This window comes from Perognathus longimembris, chromosome 4 (genome assembly GCF_023159225.1).
Source record: "Perognathus longimembris pacificus isolate PPM17 chromosome 4, ASM2315922v1, whole genome shotgun sequence".
In the NCBI taxonomy this organism is placed as follows: domain Eukaryota; kingdom Metazoa; phylum Chordata; class Mammalia; order Rodentia; family Heteromyidae; genus Perognathus; species Perognathus longimembris.
This window is the reverse complement of record NC_063164.1, coordinates 78,982,610-79,002,970: the sequence shown is the minus strand read 5'-3', so window position 1 is coordinate 79,002,970 and position 20,361 is coordinate 78,982,610. Positions and strand designations below refer to the sequence as shown.

Sequence of the window (20,361 nt, the reverse complement as noted above, 5' to 3'; positions counted from 1 at the left end):
TTATAAGATTTTTCACTTTGTTAATATCATACACTTAAATCAAAACAACATTGAATACTTGTTTGATATATTTTTCTGAAATAATTTCTGAATCACATTTGCTCTTTCTTTAAAAGAAAATTTATTTATCCAGGCAGGAACTGATGGCTCATACCTGTGATCCTAGCTACTGAAGAGCTTAACATCTGTGGATTATTTTAATACTTCATTTGATAATTTTAACTTAAATGGGCCAGTTTATTTTTTAAGTCAATGTAATTTCTGAAATTTTGTAATTCCTCTCATAATAAAAAACAATAAGCAAATTGATGTAAGAAACAGATATATAATTATTTTAAATAATGCAATTTAACTACATATTCTTTTTATGACTAAATTTAAAATTTATGACTCATTTAAAAATGAGTTTATGTGTTTTAACAGTTACAACCAGAGAGTTCATTTTATGTGTTTCATTTATTTTCTTTTTGAAATTACTCAAAATTGAATCAGTATACTATGCGATATGGAGTTAAAGTGAAAGTGTGAAAAATTAAAAAAGGACCTAAAGATGAATTAAAAATTAAACCATTTTAGAAATAGTTATTACCTAATATATACATTAGATACCGATAACACTTATAAGTTCTCAGCTCTTTCAGGAAGTTACAGTTACCTGAAAAATCATTAAAAATACTAATGCCTGGGTTATACTCCCCAAAAGTATAATTTAAATGATTTAGAATAATCTCAAATCAGTAGTTTTCCAAGTTTCTCCAGGTAGTTTTATGTAAAAAAAAAAATTCAAGCCTTGCATATTTCAATCATGCTTGAAATTTAAAATTTGTAAGTATAATTGTGCCTTTATATATTTTGAAAATAACATCACGACAGTGAGATCTTGGTGACAGAAGAACACTGAAGATTTAGATGGAAAAAAGACATCTCTTTGACAATAAAACATAGGTGAGAAGACAAGCAAGGGTAGCTCATGCATGTAGTTCATGTCATGAACCACTCAAGAGGTGCAGATCAGAAGATAACTGTTCAGATTTTCTTTTATTTAATTTCCTTTATTAATTTTTCCTTAAACCTCAGTTAAATGCCTGTTTTCCCAGACCTATTAGTTTTTAAATTGCATTCATTATATTCACATAGGTGTATAAAAATTAACAAGTAGGAGAAGGCCTGGAATACATAGCTAACAACCAACAATTTCCTCAGTAGTGATTCAATAGTTTCACAAATAAGAGCACAGATTGACAAATGGAACTTTATAAATCTGAAAAACAGTTACTAGACTAAAAAGGCAGGCTATAGAATAGGAGAAAATCTGTATCAGCTGTACCTGTGATGAGGGAATAACCAGAACATATGAAAAGTTCAAATGAAACAAAAATCCCAGTTGAAATTTAGTAGCTCAAAGAATTCACTATAGCTACTCTGGAAGGCTGAGAGGGATGCAGTCATACTTTGAGCCCACTCTATGTAGAAAAACATAAAAGATGACCCTTCTCAACCTACAACTGGTTGCAGTGATAGGTCTCTCATCCATAGCAACATGAGAAAACTGCTGGCCCAAGAATAAATTGAGACTTTGTTTTCAAAAACAAAAATTGTAAAAAGGGACTGTAGCCATGGGCCAATAGTACAATGCCTTCCTAGCTAGCACCAGACCATAAGTTCAGTCCCCAATAATTTTACATGTACTCCCTTCCACTAAAAGAAAGAAAGAAAAAAAAGATCACAAAAACTCCTTGCAATTCATGACTGTATTCCAAGCTATTGGAGAGGCTAGGCTGGCTGAAAAGTTCATGAGACAGTCCCCCTTCCAGTGAAGCATGCCTATCATCCCAAGATACTTGGGAAGCTGACAATGGGAGGCCCATAGTTCCAAACCAGTTTTGGAAGAAAAGCTGGAGATTCCATCTCCTCAGAGCAATGTTAGATGTAGTAGTATACCTGTAGTCCAAGAAATGTCAAAGAGCCTATGATAGATAGCTAAAGCTCATTTTTCAAGCTTTCAACTAGAGCAAAAATCAGTGGCCCAACTACTTGGAAGACAGAGATCAGGAGGAATGTGGTTCAAGACCACCCTGCAAAAAACATTATGTAGAGTCTGTCTCAATAAAAAAAAAAAAAGCTGTATTCGGGTTGTATTAGTAAGGGGATCACCGTCTAATTCTGGCCTGGGCAAAAATCAAGAGGCGTGCCTTAAAAGTAGTTACAGCAAAAATAGGCTAGGATTATAGCTCAATGGTAGCATACCTATTTAATAATCACAGCTCCATGTGTTCAGAGTCCAATAGCACACACACACACACACACACACACACACACACACACACACCACTGAGCTAAGATATAAAATTAAAGAAAATAAAAATAGAGATGGTTAAAATAAGCACATAGATATTTACCATGAAAGGAAAATTAAAACTAAACTAAAATTGAATTATCAGAATGAACAAAATAAAAATGACTGAGAGACTAAGTACCAACAAAGATGAGGAAAACAAATTTTCTGCTGGGAATACATAACTAGACAACTATTCTAGAAAACATTCAGGCCCCCCCCCCCTCTCTCTCTCTCTCTCTCTCTTTCCTTTTTACAATGGGCATTCTCTGGCAATAGCACTCCTAGAAATTTGCCTGAGAGAAATAAGGACAGGTTTACACAAAAACCTGTTACATTAATATTTACCATGATTTTATATGTAACAGTAGGTAATAAATAAATAGTTGTGTACTTATGGATTTCTGTACAGCAAATGAGGAAACAAATAATTGGTATCTGAATTTTTTGTGAATTTTCAGGGAAATATTTCAAATGGAAAACATCTAGTTTCCAAAGGATACATAATGTCTATAATTCCACTTATAAAACCATCTGGTATGACAAATTGTTACAAACGGAAGAGTGATTTGGAGAAAAGAATGTGAATGTTGAGGACAGAAAGAAGTTGCATGTTATTGTGGCTGGGCAAATCCAGGGTATTTGGTGTTGGAATCATCCAATAAATTATTATGGTGGATATAGCAGGCTACACTTACTGTGATAAAATTACATAGACCTAATTAACCACATAGCATGTACCAAGGAAACATGAATAAGACTGGTGGACCATATAATGATTAATATGTATCTTATAACTATTTTGTAGTTGTGCATAATATTTTCCCTGGGGATAACCTTAAAAAACATCTCTCCCTCTTTCTCTTTTTAAACTGCATATAGTCTAAGATTCTTTCAATAAAATTTCAGTTTTCAACTACAAGTTAAATATAGTCCTGCTCTTAATCTATTCAATTTTTTTCTTAAAATCAGCCTTTCTCAATTTATCCTACTTTAAAAGTCATTAACAATATGTAGAATTATTTGGAAAAGTTAATGAGCTGGTCCGGGTTACTTATCTTTTCAAGTAAAGATTTCAGAACCTTTTCCTGTCTCCTATAAATTGCCTATAAATTTACTTTGGACAGCTTATCGTGTATCCCCAGTCCTTGATGACTCACAAAAATAATATGCCTTTTGAAAATACTACAGGCAAAATATGGCAGAAAGGCTAAAATTAACATGTTTCTCAATGAGTCTTTAGTTGTGAAAGCATTTAAAAAATTTAGTGTGTGCATTTTAATATTTTTCTCAAAGTACAGATTTTGGCTTGTTAATAAAAAGCCTTTTTAATATTTATTCTTATCGTATTTTTATAATTTTAAGTAGTTGTACAAAAGTATTGCCACTCAAAAAGCACTTTATGAAAATAATTCATGTTAAGCACTATCACCCTTTTCATCATTCTCCCTCATCCCTCCCAACACTACACCTTTCCTCATTTTTTTCAGTTTTGTAGGATATGAATTGAATTTTATGACTGCATTCCTCCTCTTCCTTCCTTTCTTCACTTTTCTCCCCTTTTACCATAGAGTCACCACTATTTAATTCCTACTTCATGTTTTTTTTTTCTTTTTGTGTGTGACTTAGCATTTTCAAAGATTTTTTTCTTTACACTGAACTATTTCATTCCAACCTTTGTGGTTCCTCACAATATGATAGTCAAAGTTCTCTAGCTGTTGCATTTTTTTCTATTCATATGGAAAAAAATCACATTTACACAAATGCAATATTTATTTATGCCTTAATCCTGATTTTCCTGCCTGTTAAGAATTATTAAAGACAATTTTTGTATTACCTGTTTTTCTTTAGTGCATAAAATGTGTTATCTCTGTTTCTGCTTTTCTATATAACTCTAGTTTACAGAAATAGTGATCTTTCTCTCCTTTCATTTGATGTCTTTCAATATTTTATTTTTATGAAAGCTTTTTAGCAATTTAATCATATTTTTGTCATATTTTGAATATATATATCAAGATCCCATTGAAATTTCAAAATATCACCAATTTAGCAACAATATTTCTCTTTTTTATGGTTTTCTTTACTTTCACAGTGTTACTATCACAGTGTCAATGTCTTGCCCATAATGACCCTGAAATATATCACCCTATATAGCTCTAATGAAGATTTATTTTAACTGTTGTTTTTTTATTTTCATTTTTTAGGATTCACTTGTTTGCTGAGGAATGACTAAATTGAGAACTTAACTAAAGGTTTTATTTTCAATGTCTGGCACCCTATATGTATTTCATAATTAAAAAAGTAACATTTCATTCTACAACATTTTAAAGAATGAATAATTGGAAAATCAAATGATTGCATAATACATTTGAATTGCTCTGTATATTCTAATATGATTAAAATTATCAGACTATTTGTTAAACCTACTAACCATTTTTGTTGCATATTCCAATAAATCTATTGATAAAAGCAATTTGCATCCTGACTATATATTATATAAAAGTAAAATGATCTGATGACTAGTGAACATGTATCAATACCAGAATTTCTTTTTGGGGGGCAGATTCCACAGTACATTTTTGTAATCAAAACCTTATCAAAAAGTGATATCACATGAATTATTTTAATTTTATTTTTGAATAAGTATACATTTGTAATATAATTGGTTTTCATTGTGATGCTTCAGTATACACACACAATCCTACTTCTATCAAAGAGGCTTTCGTGAGTTTATTGTTTTTAAACACACCACACACACACACACACACACACACACACACACACACACACACTTTCTTTAATACTTTGGTCATGGGGCTTAACCTCTGGGCCTAGGCTCTGTCCTTGAACTCCAGCTCAAGGCTAGAGCTCCACCACTTGGGTCACAGTGTCACTTCTGGGTTTTCTGGTTGTTAATTGGGGATAAGTATCTTATGGAGTTTTCTGCTCTGGCTGTCTTTGAACTATGATATGCAAATCTCAGCCTCCTGAGTAGCTAGGATTACAGGTGTTATCCACTGGCAACCTACTTCTTTAACACTTTTGATGTGTCAAAATTTTCCCATCAATCTATATTTCAAAAACTACTAATAGCCAGATACTAGTGTCTCACATCATTAATCTTAACTACCTAAGAGTCTGAGACCTGGAAATTTGTGGATTAAAGCCAGCCAAAACAGAAATGTTGGAGACTCCATGTGCAACAATCAGCTAAAAGCCAGGTTGAAGGTATGGCTCAAGTGGTAGATTACCATCTATGATGTAAAGTAAATGAGAGTTCTAGGACCTAAATTCAAGTCCACTATTATATATATGTATATATATATATATATATGTGTGTGTGTGTGTGTATGTGTGTGTAAAGAAAATACATAATAGTAAATAAATATATGTATATATATATATACTGTACAATAAACTATATATGCAAGAAGGCATACTTGAAATGTTAACAAATGTTTTTTCATAGGGATTATATTAAAAATGAAAAGAAAACACCAAGGAAATAAAATATAGGTTATTATCATGTCATGGAGTGCAATGTTGATTGACATGATTGATTTCTTTATGTGAGGATTAAGGGACAAAATTCATAATATGAAACATTTTAAATTCAAAATTGCTTTAAGTAGTAAATTAAAATCTTTGCTGATGTAAACTATTCCTAACATACAGTGAGTTTCAGCATGAGCCATAAATTTTATGTGAGAATTTTTATTTCAACAATGGGTAAATATTGTGTGTTGATCTGTATCTAACAGGAGCAAAAACAGTCTAAACTACTGAAGGCTGTGATTACTCTGACTTTACTAATACAAACACATAAAATGCCAAGCTAGGTGTTTTGCTTAACTTATGATGCATGTTTACTTTCAAGCATGTCTCACATGTGGATTTAGTTGCAAACAAGCCAAAAGAATCAGTCAGTTGGGATGCAGAATATAATTGCACAAATAAGAAAATTGAGTGCACCAGTGGCTTCCAATAAGTAAATCAAATAAGAAAAAAAAAAAACACTCAAGTAGTAAGAGTTATAGATTGGTTGACTGAATAACCTATGAAAATGGCTTTGTACTCTAACACCTTTGGAACTTTTCCTTTCCCCTTGTGAATTACCTTTAAAAAAAACTGAATTATGATTTTCCTGCCATGGAAAGCAAGAAACTTCGCTTTATCTAAATAATGAGTTGTGTTAGGTATATGTTCCGGAGCTAGAATCCAATGTTAATGAGAAAATTAATAAATATGTATGGATTCCCTATCCAGAATTGAAAATTACTAACGTTTCAATTTGAGTTTATGTGCCCGTGAAGACAAAATAGTGTTAATTTTTTATCAACAGGGTTTCTCCGAAATCTGATGCTCAATAAATTTATTTATTAAACAAATGAGTGATTCAAAAACAATGACCAGTTTGATTTAAAAATGGACCTTGTAATGGAGTTCTGAGTTAATTTTATTAAAATACTTTTCAATTTTTTTCCTTTGGCCAAAGGGCACTTAAAGAAGTATTCAGCATCACTGGCCACAAAAGAAATGCATATCAAAACAATGTTGAGACTCAACCTGACTCCAGTAAGAACAGGCAATAAGAGTTTATGTGCCCGTGAAGACAAAATAGTGTTAATTTTTTATCAACAGGGTTTCTCCGAAATCTGATGCTCAATAAATTTATTTATTAAACAAATGAGTGATTCAAAAACAATGACCAGTTTGATTTAAAAATGGACCTTGTAATGGAGTTCTGAGTTAATTTTATTAAAATACTTTTCAATTTTTTTCCTTTGGCCAAAGGGCACTTAAAGAAGTATTCAGCATCACTGGCCACAAAAGAAATGCATATCAAAACAATGTTGAGACTCAACCTGACTCCAGTAAGAACAGGCAATAAAAGAATACTAATAACTGATGCTGGTCAGGATGTGATCAAAAAAGAACTCTATTACACTGTTGGTGGAAGTGTAAACCTGTTCAACCACTCTGGAAGGCAGTATGGAGGTTGTGAAGCAGTGTTTATCTTCCATTAGTATCTCCATCTTCATATTCTCTTTACTATCATCCTAAGAATTTACTATTCTAGTTGATATCATGTATAATGTCATTACTTTACAGAATCATCATTGTCTATAGACTATAAAAGTATCATACTTGGGGCATTTAAAAATATCATCCTCTGGAGAATCTCATATACATGCAAATTAACAAATCTTCATACTTTTCTGTTGTTAATTAACTTTTGAATGAATTTACCTCCTACTTCCATTCCAGATAGACTACAAATAAGGGGCAAGTATGAGGGATCTCTTTCTCTTCTACATCTAATGATAATAGAATGATATGGACTGACTTTTAATTTAATTTATGTCACTAATCAGCAATGCTTTCTTTCAGTATGTAGATTTGAAGTTACAATAGACACAGAGTGATTAATATTAAAAATCATACACTTACCAACTGGTTCCTTCTGATTCTGAAAAAGAATCTTGCTGTTACTCCCATCCATATTTGCCATGTTAATTGTATTTCCATCTGTCCAGAAGAGTTTCCTTAATTCACAGAAATACAAAATAAAAATATTAGATGGTGTAGACCTCTTTGTGAAATAGACAAATACACTAAGGGATGTTATAAACATCAAAATGTATTATTGGCTTGGGATTAGTCTGGTTTCAGAAAGGCCTACAATTATCAAGCCACTTGCTGGTCATATCCTACCTTTTTGATTGGAAAGAAAACACTACTCTTATATATACCCATAACTGCTACAAAATTATCTTATTCTCTTTTTCCTTCTACATTTAAAACTGAATATTATGAGTCGAGTTAATGATTTAATTTTATGTCATTCATCAAGATTGATACCATATAGTCATAACTCTCCAGTAGAATGGAAAATCTGATCTACCTAGAAGTACTATCCTATATGCAGAATGATGGACAATCAAATTGAAATCAATGACTATTCTCAAATCCCATTTTATTCTGTACTGTCATTCCTGCAAGCACAAAATAATGAGGTAAAATAAATAATTTATATAAGTAGAAGTCTTTAACCAAGGATTTCTTTTTAAAATTATGTATTCAAATTTGCTCTTTTGATTCTACTGCTAATGTGTACATATTTTCTGAAGGAAGTGTGTATTTTAATAAAATTTGCCCAAAGGTAGGAAATTTTGTGGAAAAAATTAAAAAAAAAAATCATACTTTACCCCCTGACTGGGTGAGCTGCGAGACACTGTGGTTTATCAATCCCATGGATAATTGACGTTTTCAAAGAGCCATCTAGCCGGGCCACATTAATTTGTGTTTCATCAAATTCTGAACTAACCCAGTATAAATTACGTGAGACCCAGTCCACTGCCAGCCCTCTGATACTCTGAATGTCTGCAAAGTAGGAAAAAGAAAATTAGTGGTGAGTGAAGTTTCTCATTGTCTTAGTTTTCAAGAGTTATTTTCTGTCTAAAGGAATATTTAATTTACACTTTAATTTGTTATCCAATATTGTACAAGATTGTAATCTCATTCCCTTTTCAACATTTCTTAAAGCATGGATAATCATTAATGTCTCACTGCAGAGGCATTGAAAACCTGAAGCAACAATTAGCATTGAAAGTATACCAACAATCAATGATTCACTAGCAAGCACTTGGCAGAAGTCTTATTGGTCCAAAGGAACCCTGATTAAAATTAGAGTAATAACTCCTGAAGTTGGTAGCTTATAGTTCCTGGTAGGACAGAGATATTTGTTGGCTATCAAAATATGGCCTATTTTATATGTCAATTGCCAATTTCTTAATGAAGTAAAGTAAAACAATTTACCTTTCCTAAAAATTCACCAAAGTTGAACATCCTTCAAATTAGATAATAAACAGAAATTGAATGCAAGAAGAAGGGGGGGGGCACTAAAACCCTCTTAACATTCCTCTAAGGTGACTTCTGCAGAAAAAATGGAAATCTAATTACTTTCCAACACAGCACAACCAATATGTGTATATGGATAGTGTTCCTTGATTATTGAATCAGACATATGCATAAACATTAATTAAATTTGGTCTTAAAACATTTTAACTAACAACTCACAAAAAGTGTAATAAAAGATGTTAATGAAACATCTTTTAAATGTTATCAATTTGCCTTATTTAGAGCCCAATCTATATTATTGCCATATCCCTTAGTTTTCTTCAGTTAATAAAAATATTGTATCTTCTATCATATTGTACTCCTATAGTTCTTTCCATTTCTGTATTTAAAACTTACAAACCCCCTAGATATTATTTCAAAAAGAAGATTGACATATTTCTTGGAACAAGCCCATTTTGAGACCTAATTAGCTGGCATTGCTACTGGTGACCAGGCAATGATTCCACTCAAAACCAGGGATCAGCTGCCACATAACTCCAGTGTAGTCTCTGGTTGTCTGGTTGTTTTACTATCATTCTTTCAACACCTGCCCCCTGCCCTCCCCCTAAAAAGAATAGAAAATTTATTTTAGATATGTAAACTTTGCCAATTATTTCAGCATTGAAGACAAGCAAAATAAACTTTATTTTCCTTTAGTTTTACTCAGCAACCACAAACAAGAGGAAAATGATCAAAACACAATGAGTCTCAATAGTTCCATGTCTGTTCTAAATTTGAAAAAAAAAAAAGGATTTAAAAGTTTCTACTACATTGTAATCTCAAATCTGAACTGAGCCAACTTTTATGTTCAAAACTATCTTTCTTATTTTGAAATGCCTTTCAATCACAGAGCTCTTAGAAAATAGTCTTCATGTTTCCAGTTCTTAGATCACCAACCTTCTGACTTTGCAAGGTCGCCTTCATCATTTATTCATTAGTAAACTTGAGTGCTTTCCACCCTGAACTTTATTCCTTGTTTAATCTCATATTTCGAATCTCCTTTTACTTTTAATATTTATCATATTTTTTGAGGCCAAAGTAATACACAACTTCTTTAAAGTTAAACTTCCCATGGGTGATTTATTATTTCATTCAGTATCTGTGTCCCTTCCTGGTCTACATTATAGCTCTGAAAACATAGGATTTGAAGGGTGCTGGGGATGCATGTCTGTAATTCTAGCTACTGGTGAGGTTGAGATCTGCAGATCATGATTAGAAGCCAGCCAGCACAGGAAAATCAGTGAAACTCTATTCCCTATTAACCACCAAAATGTTGGGAATGCACCTGCAGTGTTAATTGGCTCAGTGGCAGCGTGAAGTATACAAAGCTCAAGGACAAGTCGCCAGGGTCTGAGTTCAAGTCCAGGGTCCAAAACAACAAAAGAAAAACAAAAAAAAAATAGGACTTGCCAACTCTATAATTTCATAATTTGATCTCTCTTGAATCTATGTATATCTAAAATTTGCAATGAAATCTTGTATTTTCCTCTTTTAAGCAATAGGTTTAGTTGTTGTCAGGTTATTCTTCTAATTAGAGCAAGTATTTGAGTTCTGACCATCACTTTCAATATCTTCAAACAACCTCAAAAGTGATACCTAAATTCTTTTTCTTGATTTTCTATGTAGCCTGGATATGACAAACTTCCTAACCTATTTTTTACTATTTTTAATCAACTACTCTAAACCTCAGTCATGTTGACATGGTTTTGGATTCACAAATTTGTCTAGATGCTTCAAAATTACTGAGAGCTACTTGGATTTCTATCTCTACTTGAACAGTTCTTATTCAAAATAGGACAGCTGCTAGATAATATCATTCTTCAACAGCAAAGCCATAATCATTCTCTTATATATCCCAGCCAGAAGATTTGTGCCAGTTGCTTAATTCAACAGCAAGACCATATTGAGTTCATTCTTGTGTTATGTGCTAGTAAAGTGATATATTACTACTTTTATTTACTCTTCTCTAGGGAAAGTTCTTTGTATATTTGCTTTTTGTTGTTGTTGTTTATTTTCTTGTATTGAATCAGGTTACTGTTTTGACCTATGAGTGGTAAAATAGCAACATGCACCACCTTGCAAAACACTAGTTTATCTTGCCATTCCTTTCCCCAGAAATGTATACAACATGCCTCCAACCTAAATGTTTTTAATAAATGGAGTCATGAAATATTTATTACAGAAATCCAAGGATATGTGAACTATATTAAGCTATAGTAAACTATATAAGCTACATTGTTTTGTCCATTGTCAGGCTTGAACTCAGGGCCCGAGTGCTATGCTGAGCTTTTTCATTCAAGGCTAGCATTCTACCACTTTGAGTAATTTCTGGTTTTCTGGTGGTTAATTAGAGATAAGAGTAACACAAATTTTCCTGCCCAGGCAGGCTGTGAACTATTATCCTCAGATCTCAGCATCCTGAGTAGCTAAGATTTGATGGCTGGAATACATTTTTTTCCTTTTCCCCCCTATTAATACCAATGTGTATTTGCTCAAGCAAAAAAAGAATTGATGAATCCCTCCCAAAGCATTTGAAGAAAATAGATTATAATGGTCTTATTTCTGATGACAATTCTTAACACCTATTTTCAAGTAACTCAGTCCAATAAGCGTAAATAACTTCTTCAGACTTTTCTAATTTTGGGGAGTCTCACTTCTTGAACTAATACAAAGTACATGTTCTGAAAAGCCTTTTGTTGCAAAAAAAATTATCTTATGCCTGGTACAGTTTGCCTTTCAAATTCATGTCCAAATCAAAAGGCATACCACAAAATCTTTAGATATAAGCAACACATACTCATATGTTAGACAAAACTACAAAGGAAAGCAAATGAGAATGGAGAAGTTGATGTAACTCTAGAGACACAAATGTAACCCGAGAATATAGACTTCGATGAGTCCATACTTCCTCAGTATAATCATGTCTCAGGTAGAGACAGGTACATGCTTATAATCGCAGCTTCTCAAAAGCTGTGAGTTAGGGGCTGGGGATATAGCCTAGTGGCAAGAGCGCTTGCCTCGTATACATGAAGCCCTGGGTTCGATTCCCCAGCACCACATATACAGAAAATGGCCAGAAGTGGCTCTGTGACTCAAGTGGCAGAGTGCTAGCCTTGAGCAAAAAAGAAGCCAGGGACAGTGCTCAGGCCCTGAGTCCAAGGCCCAGGACTGGCAAAAAAAAAAAAAAAAAAAAAAAAAAAAAGCTGTGAGTTAGAGGTTTGTAATCTGAGGCTGACTCTAGAAAAAAAAATGTGTTACTCTTGTTAAAACTACCTAAAAAGAAGATGATTATGAATGCGGGTCCAGTGGTAGAAATCAAGGCCCTGAGTCCAACCCCTTGTACTGCCAGAAAAAGACACAAAGAGGAAGAACCATTCCAGAAATTTGGGAAGGGTAGACTACATACCTGGTGAATAGAGGAAAATCTGCCTCTTTAAAAGTAAGAAAAATTAAAAACACCTTTATTTTTTCTATTGCTTTCTGTAGGTGAAATGAAGAAAAAGAAAGAAAGAGTGAAAGAGAGATAAAGAAAGAGAAAGGAAGAGAGAAAGGAAGGAAGGAAGGAAGGAAGGAAGGAAGGAAGGAAGGAAGGAAGGAAGGAAGGGAGGGAGGGAGGGAGGGAGGGAGGGAGGGAGGGAGGGAGGGAGGGAGGAGGGAGGGAAGAAGGAAGGGAAGATCTTAGAATAAGTTTAGTTTTGACTTTGGGCAAGAGATTGCTAGCCAATAAACAAGAAGGCCACTTATCAGGTAGGTAGTAGAAGAACTGAATTGATTTGTGAGCAATAGAGCCTCCATTTCTCATCATCATCTGCAAATTCTGATTTCTGATCCAGGTCCTCGGTATGCTAAAAATTATTGTAATCATTGTCATAAGTCATAACAAAAGATGAAAACACCAAGCACCAGTGGCTCACATCTATAATCCTAGCTGCTCAAAAGGCTGAGTCCTGAAGGATTATAATAAATCCTCTGGTTTGTAGTACATTCAGAATATATAATTAATTCCAGCCCAAACAGAAAAGTTCATGATACCCCCTGTCCAAAATAACAAGCAAAAAACTAGGGTGGAAGCATAGCTCATGAGATACATTGCCTGCCTAGGAAGCTGATACAATGGGACTGAGGGCTAGCTTGACTGACCCCTTTGCTTTACAACATACCACTAGCTAATCTCTGCAGAGAAAACCAAGTATTTATGCCTATAGGTGTACTGAAACCTATTTTCTCTAACTTGCTAAAGTTCTTCATTTGCAGAAAGGACCTCCTACATCTTTGGGATCACAAGATCTCATTTGGACGCAAGCAAAATTCCATTTTTTTATAGAATGGCAAACTTGAAAAAAAACAATCCTTCCCCATACATGCAAATACAAATGAACAAAATAAAACGTGGATGCTGCAGATAGAAAAAGTAAAAGTTCAACTGTATTATTCCTCACTTATATTAAACATTTCCAGATTTATTGACATCTTTTTTCCATTTCTGTGCTGATTACAATAGAATAACATCTTTATAACTCAATCTAGACTCCAGTCAAGTCCAGTAGATTTTTTTGAGTACTGTGAAGGCAATGGCCCTGTGAAATCATCTTACAAAGAAAATATCAGAGGTCAATGAGGTTAATCATTACGAAGATGAGATTATCCAACCCTCATGTTTTTAGGTGATGAGGCTGATGAAAGCTATATATACAGGTGTAGTCCTGTATGTAGAATTGTTTCTATCATTCCCTCATTTTGAATTTGAGAGCGTTTCAGCTTTTATAAGGTTTTCTCATCTTCAGAATAGAGAATATTCATTCTTAATAATGAGGTGAGGTCAGATGAGACTAAGGATTGAAATGCCATTCATATCATCAGATGGAATGAACCTGAAGATATGAATAATTGATAAATACCTGAACCCATGCAATGGTGACTAAAGTAGAAGTGTTTCCGACAAGAATGTATAGCTATAGTCCACTACACAGTCATGAACTGTTCTATTTTTAAAAAATCTTAGAACAATTACCTCTACTCTCTATGAAAGGGTTATGTAATACAGCAGTAAGTTCTTTTGGTTACATTAAAAATTGAATATGCCCAAAGTAATGAACTTGTGTTTGTTCTTATTGTGAATTGTACCTTCTCCAAGATGTTTAGGGAAATAACTAATGTAGGCAATATCAGTGTTTGCATCCCATAATAAACTACTTGGAAAGGAAACAATGGGACATGGTCAAACAGTATTTGAAGCTTATTTCATAATAGAGTTAGACTAAAGAAGATGAGGAAATAAAGCCTCTAGAGGACAAGTACAAGAGAGATATAACAGTAAAATGAGAAAATACAGAAGAAGTGTGAGGTCCCCACAGAGCCATTTACAGGCAATCTAAAAGATGGAAAGTTAGAAAAGTGCTATTATGGTGGGATTTGAGATCCTTTGAGGAGTTCAGAAGCTAAATTGTGAAAAGTTCATTTCAAGTTTTTCTGTTAATGTAAAGGGATCCCATTCCTTAATGAGCTTTTACTTTGGAAGAAATAGGCAAGCAGTATCACTGCACCTGTGAAAAAGACAAAAGTGGAAAACTCCTTGACAAAGCTCTTTCCTCCTTCAGGTCCAATAATTCAGTCTCTTCTTTTATATTTGTCCTATTTGATATGTCTATAAGTTGTGCACATTCCTCATTCTCTGTTTTATGCTTACCTTGTCCAACCTACTATCATCTCTTCTAGAGGCACAAAAGCAAGCAATTAACCATCCCCCAAAGTACATTGTTTTATTACTGCCTCAAGCTAGAATTCTCTCCTAGAAAGCTAGCTAATCAGTTGGTCCTTTTCCAAAGGCAAAGATAACAGTGTTGGTCCACCTCTCATAAAACAATTCCCACTGTTTTCATGTTAACATATAAATCAACAGCTTGTCCTAAGAAGGATGGTGGTATTTGGTTTTTGATTCTTCAGCTCACATAGGCATATCCTACTTTCTTTGTTCTCTACTATTCAATCTATGCTGCTGCTTTTCCATTTCTCTCACATAGAAACTCTCCCAAATGGACACATTGATAATTATTGACTTTAATAACTGTATGCATTATTAGTTAAAATGTACTAATTTTTGATTAATATTTGAAGGTGCTAAATAGAAATGTTTTGTGCTTTTCTCAAAAATAAACTGATCAAAGGATATCTAGCCAGTCCAGAATTAGAGACAGAAAATTCAAAAAAATGTTTCTAGGTACATATTTATATTTCTATAGTTCACAGAGTCTTCTGGAGAGCATTTTACATTCATGACAAAGAGAGTGAATGCATTCCTGGGAGGATAAAATTTTTGGTAAAAGTAGAAAGGTCAATCTGCTTTTTTTGTTGTTGTTGTTTTTCCAAATATTTTAATAACTTTTATTCAGGCACTGTTAAATATTCCACCCAAATCCCAAAAATATGCCCTATACAAAGGAAAGCTTGCATTCACTGTTTAAAAGTCTTTCTTTTTGGTGAGTTTGGGATTAATATTTGAACAAGCTTATGAGAAATTCACTTATTAAGTTGCTTTAAAAACACTGACTTTAGATCAGCTCGTCTAAACATAAGAGAACCTTAGTAGTCAACGTACTGTTCAGATCTGCTATTGGTACTCGTTACCCCTTTTTTTTTTTTTTTTTTTTTTTTGGCCAGTCCTGGGCCTTGGACTCAGGGCCTGAGCACTGTCCCTGGCTTCTTCCCGCTCAAGTCTAGCACTCTGCCACTTGAGCCACAGCGCCGCTTCTGGCCGTTTTCTGTATATGTGGTGCTGGGGAATCGAACCTAGGGCCTCGTGTATCCGAGGCAGGCACTCTTGCCACTAGGCTATATCCCCAGCCCTCGTTACCCCTTTAATATGTGTGGAATAGTGTTTTGAGAAGTACTGTGCAGTTAAAGTTACATGTGTTACCATTTTCATCTTGTTGATCATTATTCAAATATATGCTTTAATCTTAAATTTCTAGTGGATTTCAAAGCATCAGTTTTTGATATCTATGTAGATTACTGATTATGCATTCTTCATTATCTCCAGATCATTTTACCAAATGTAAGGGACCATAGTCACAGACAATCTGGATCCTATTTAGTTTGCTGTTATCATAAAAAGTAAGCACTCAAAGATGAGTTACTCAATAAATCAGTAACTGGCCTGGAAATAACACAACAAAATCAAAACAAAAAATAAATAAATAAAAGAATTCAAGGCAACATGGTTATAGTGCAGCCACAGCATTTGCATGTCTATCTCATTGCATTTTCTATATTAAGGAAGAGTTACTGGTTTGTTGTTGTTTGTTTGTTTGATTGTTTTATGGTTTTTTGGTTTGTTTTTTTTTGGTCTCATACCAGTTCTTGGGCTTGTATTCCATGATTTGAGTGATTGCTTGACAGTTTTATTCAAAGATAGTGCTCTCTGCCACTTGAGAGACATACCCACATCTGTGGTATTTTTATTTATTAGTTTGTTTGTTTGTTTTCTGGTCAGCTGGACATAAGATTGTCTCAGATTTGTCTATCCAGGTTCAGATATGAACCAGGATCTTCAGACCTTGGCTTCCTCAGTAGCTAAGATTAAATGCATCAACTACCAGAACCTAGTAAATTTATTATTTTAAATACTTTATTTAATAATGTTTATGGAGATCTTGACATTCAACTTGCTAGGCCTACAGTTAGGTAGGGCTATCTTATGAATAGCTGTTGTTTTTGAAAAAAGAAAGAGCAACTTCAAACTAAGCTTGCTCGGGGAAGGAAACCAGTCCTTCAGTGTAAGCTGTATTGCCTCTATACAAGTTATGTTTCACTAGAAGCAAAAGTCTCTACATCTGTTTGCTTAAACATATTTAAATTTCCTGGAGATTTGTTTGTATTCTTTTCTTTGCACCAAAGCAAATTTTCTAGTAATCAGTCTGTTATGTGTAACTTACTTATCATATCTAAAATTTTAAGGATAAAATATATTATTGAATCTCCAAATAATCAATTTTAACTTGAGTTACCAAAACAGAAATAAATAATGTAGAAAAGTATATAAAAGGAACTCTAGATTTAGCAAATTGAATTACAAACATTTTAAAAGTCATAAAAAAAATGTATCCTTTACCTCTTGAAATAACGGTCTCTAGCCCAGTTCCATTAATAAAAGCTCGTTTAATGGTTTGTGTTTTGATATCTGTCCAGTATAAACGTTCCTCAGAGGCATCAAAGTCTATCACAGTGACGTCATCAATGTCAGGGACTGTGAAGGCCGTAATAAAGTTAAAATATGGATTGTCAATGTCTACTCCGCGGATTTCAGACCGCCTTGCATACAGAAGAAATTTTTTCATTTCTAGAAAAGGAATGGAAATGAAATGATTTTCATACACAAGCTTAACAGAGTATAGACATTATGTTATCAATTTTTCATAATTTGACAGACATTTAATACCAAAAAAACCTGATATTTGATGGAAACGATGAAGAAATTGTCTATTTTAAGTTAAAGTATTTAGTAGAAACAATAGTAAAACAAGTTTAAATCCATAAGTCATTATTTGTTATTTATCTAGAAATGCCAATAAATACTTATCAATTGATTGAATCTTAGAATTTCAAGCAAATGTGTTAAACACAAGAGCTTTGGAAATGTCAAACAACCATATTTATTTATGGTACATAATGCATAACAAATGCTTTTTAGTGAAATTTAGGAATATTTCCCCCATATTGTAACTACAAACAAATAAAAATAAGGATTAAAAAAGAAACAAAACTCTGACATGTCTCCCCTTGACCCACCAGAAGACTCAACTTATTTAAAGCATGCTGTATTATAAAAATGTAGTAACTGCAAATTTCGCAATTTGAGAGGCATTGTCACAGGTAATCTTCTTGCTTTGAGTTTGTGGAATCATTAGATAAAACAGAAAAAAAAAAAAGGACTACAATCATTCAACTACTTAGTTTTTTTCTTGAGCTAAAGTTATTATGTCAGATATATGTGGGGCCTTTGAATTGGACCTATGAATTGGACCCCATGTCTCTCATTAGACTTCAATCACTTCAGTTACATTCTCAGGCTTGTATTTTGTATTCGATATCAGTGTAAGTTCCACACCCAGGAGGCTCCATGCAGATGCTCCCCCACAAGTCTGCACCCAGTACCTGAGTTATCTAGGTAACTGGCACACCTGGAGGCAGTTACCTCCTCCTTCTCTGAAGTCACATCCAATCCACTTAGCCATATCTCCCACCTTTCCCTATATAATCCAGCTCAACACTCTTTCCTTTTCTTACTCTCTCTTGCTGCCTTTCTCTCTTTTTCCTTCCCCTCAACCTCCCAGCACCTCCATCTTGTGTGCTCTGGCAATTTGCTCTCCCCCCTATAAATTCCTTTCTCCTGAACTATGTGGTAGGTTTCCTTTCTGACGAATCTCAAAATGAAAGCTTCTAACTTTGTTCACACTATTAATCCTAATGTCTCTACATTTGGAATAGCTGAGATTACACTTAAATACTATCATGATATTCTGAGCCAGGTAATTTTATAAAATTCTAGCCACTTGGAACAAATGTCCTGAAATAATTTCTAGCAAACAACTCTATGTTCTGTGCTTAAAATTAAAAATTACTTTATCTACATACAAAATTATTAATAAAATTATATGTAATTTTAGTTTGTATATATTGTATCTTTTATAAATTTAAATGTTTATTCATTTATTCTACCATTGAGCTTTGAGGTCCAGGTTCAGAAGGTCTACAGGGCTTTGTTATACAGGCATGCTTCCATTTCTAGCCCAGTTTAAATGTTATGAAAGAAATCTTCCTGATTTATGTATTTTACTCATTTTTTTTTACTCTCTTGGGTTGATAAGCTCTTACAAAATTGTTCTAAAATGACTTTGAAATAAGAACAGGAGATTAAAGCTAGTAAATACTCCTTTGTTATGGAGGTTACTTACATCATCGTTTTCTGATAATGCACTTCCACTTACAAATCTCCCTGCACTGCAGAGATAAATTCTGCTATCACACTAAATAAGAAAGTAGCATGAAAAAAAAAATGAATAAGGTAATAAATAGCAAAGCACAACCTATCACATATTTAAAGAGTTTGTCAGTTTTTACAGAAGTAGTTGAGTCATCAATATCTGCTGGAAATAGAAATACCTAAAATGTAATCTTTTAAAAGATGTTAAAATCCTCTTCTACTTGACTAAGAGTAAATTCTGAATGCTAATACAAGTTGAGAGAATTCAATTTGTTTTTTAGATAAGAAGTGTGAGAAATTTACCATAGCAGGTCTTCTTGTCTGAGGAAAGCTTCATCAAGTGGGGGCAGGCACAGGCCGCACTCCTGTTGTGATTAATCAGACACATATGAGAGCATGGGCCTCGGCCTTCGTTGGCTGCACAGGGATTGGGAGCTGCAATTACAGTAAAGATTAGCAGTGAGCAGGAAGTGTGGATGAGGGCATCTTTGAGGCTGATGGGGGTTATTCACTTAATAATTGAAAGGAAATTTCCCTAGGTAGTTCCCGTTACTAGGATAATTAATATGACAATAGTAGATAATCACATAGAACCGTTATATTGCTGAAAATAACTAAGATAACTTCCTCTGACATGACAAACATGCAGCCTACGACTTTAAAAGTAAAGATGAATTTCATCTAAGAAACCATCAGGAATCATTATTAAATATACAACAATCATGTACTACAGAGAGATTGATAGATCTAGATCAATAGGTCAACAGATGAATGATAGATTGACATATATATATATACACATACTATATATAAGCATATAGTTCTAGGTAGGTATATGTACTGTATATCATATGTAATAAACTCAAGCCAACAATACCCTGACATTGGAAGTTTCAGTAAGTGCCCTTATTTTCCTGACCTAATATACATACTCCTCCCTTATCTTAGGCCTGCATTCTAAGAACTTTCCCCAGGATAGTGGGATTGCATGTACATCCCCTTCAGGCCATTTGTTCTTTTTCATTTCAAAGGAAATCTATTGAAAAAAAGTATGCTTTTCTTTATTGTGAATTAAGCTATTTCTTTCTTGTGACATCTATTTATTTCATTACTCTATGACTATGGTTTGGTGTATATATGGATAATT

The 20,361-nt window shown here is 33.6% G+C and overlaps 1 protein-coding gene across 1 annotated transcript in view; it reads right to left on the bottom strand.

The window, feature by feature from the left end:
• Nucleotides 1-20,361, bottom strand: part of Lrp1b (LDL receptor related protein 1B) — a 1,711,024-nt gene that overhangs the window by 498,817 nt on the left and 1,191,846 nt on the right. The window contains exons 28-31 of the mRNA XM_048345540.1: nucleotides 19,518-19,649; nucleotides 17,343-17,570; nucleotides 8,545-8,719; nucleotides 7,787-7,881 (exon numbers count right to left, since the gene is read on the bottom strand). Coding sequence (XP_048201497.1) covers nucleotides 7,787-7,881; nucleotides 8,545-8,719; nucleotides 17,343-17,570; nucleotides 19,518-19,649 — 630 coding nt within the window. The remainder of the gene's footprint in view (nucleotides 1-7,786; nucleotides 7,882-8,544; nucleotides 8,720-17,342; nucleotides 17,571-19,517; nucleotides 19,650-20,361) is intronic.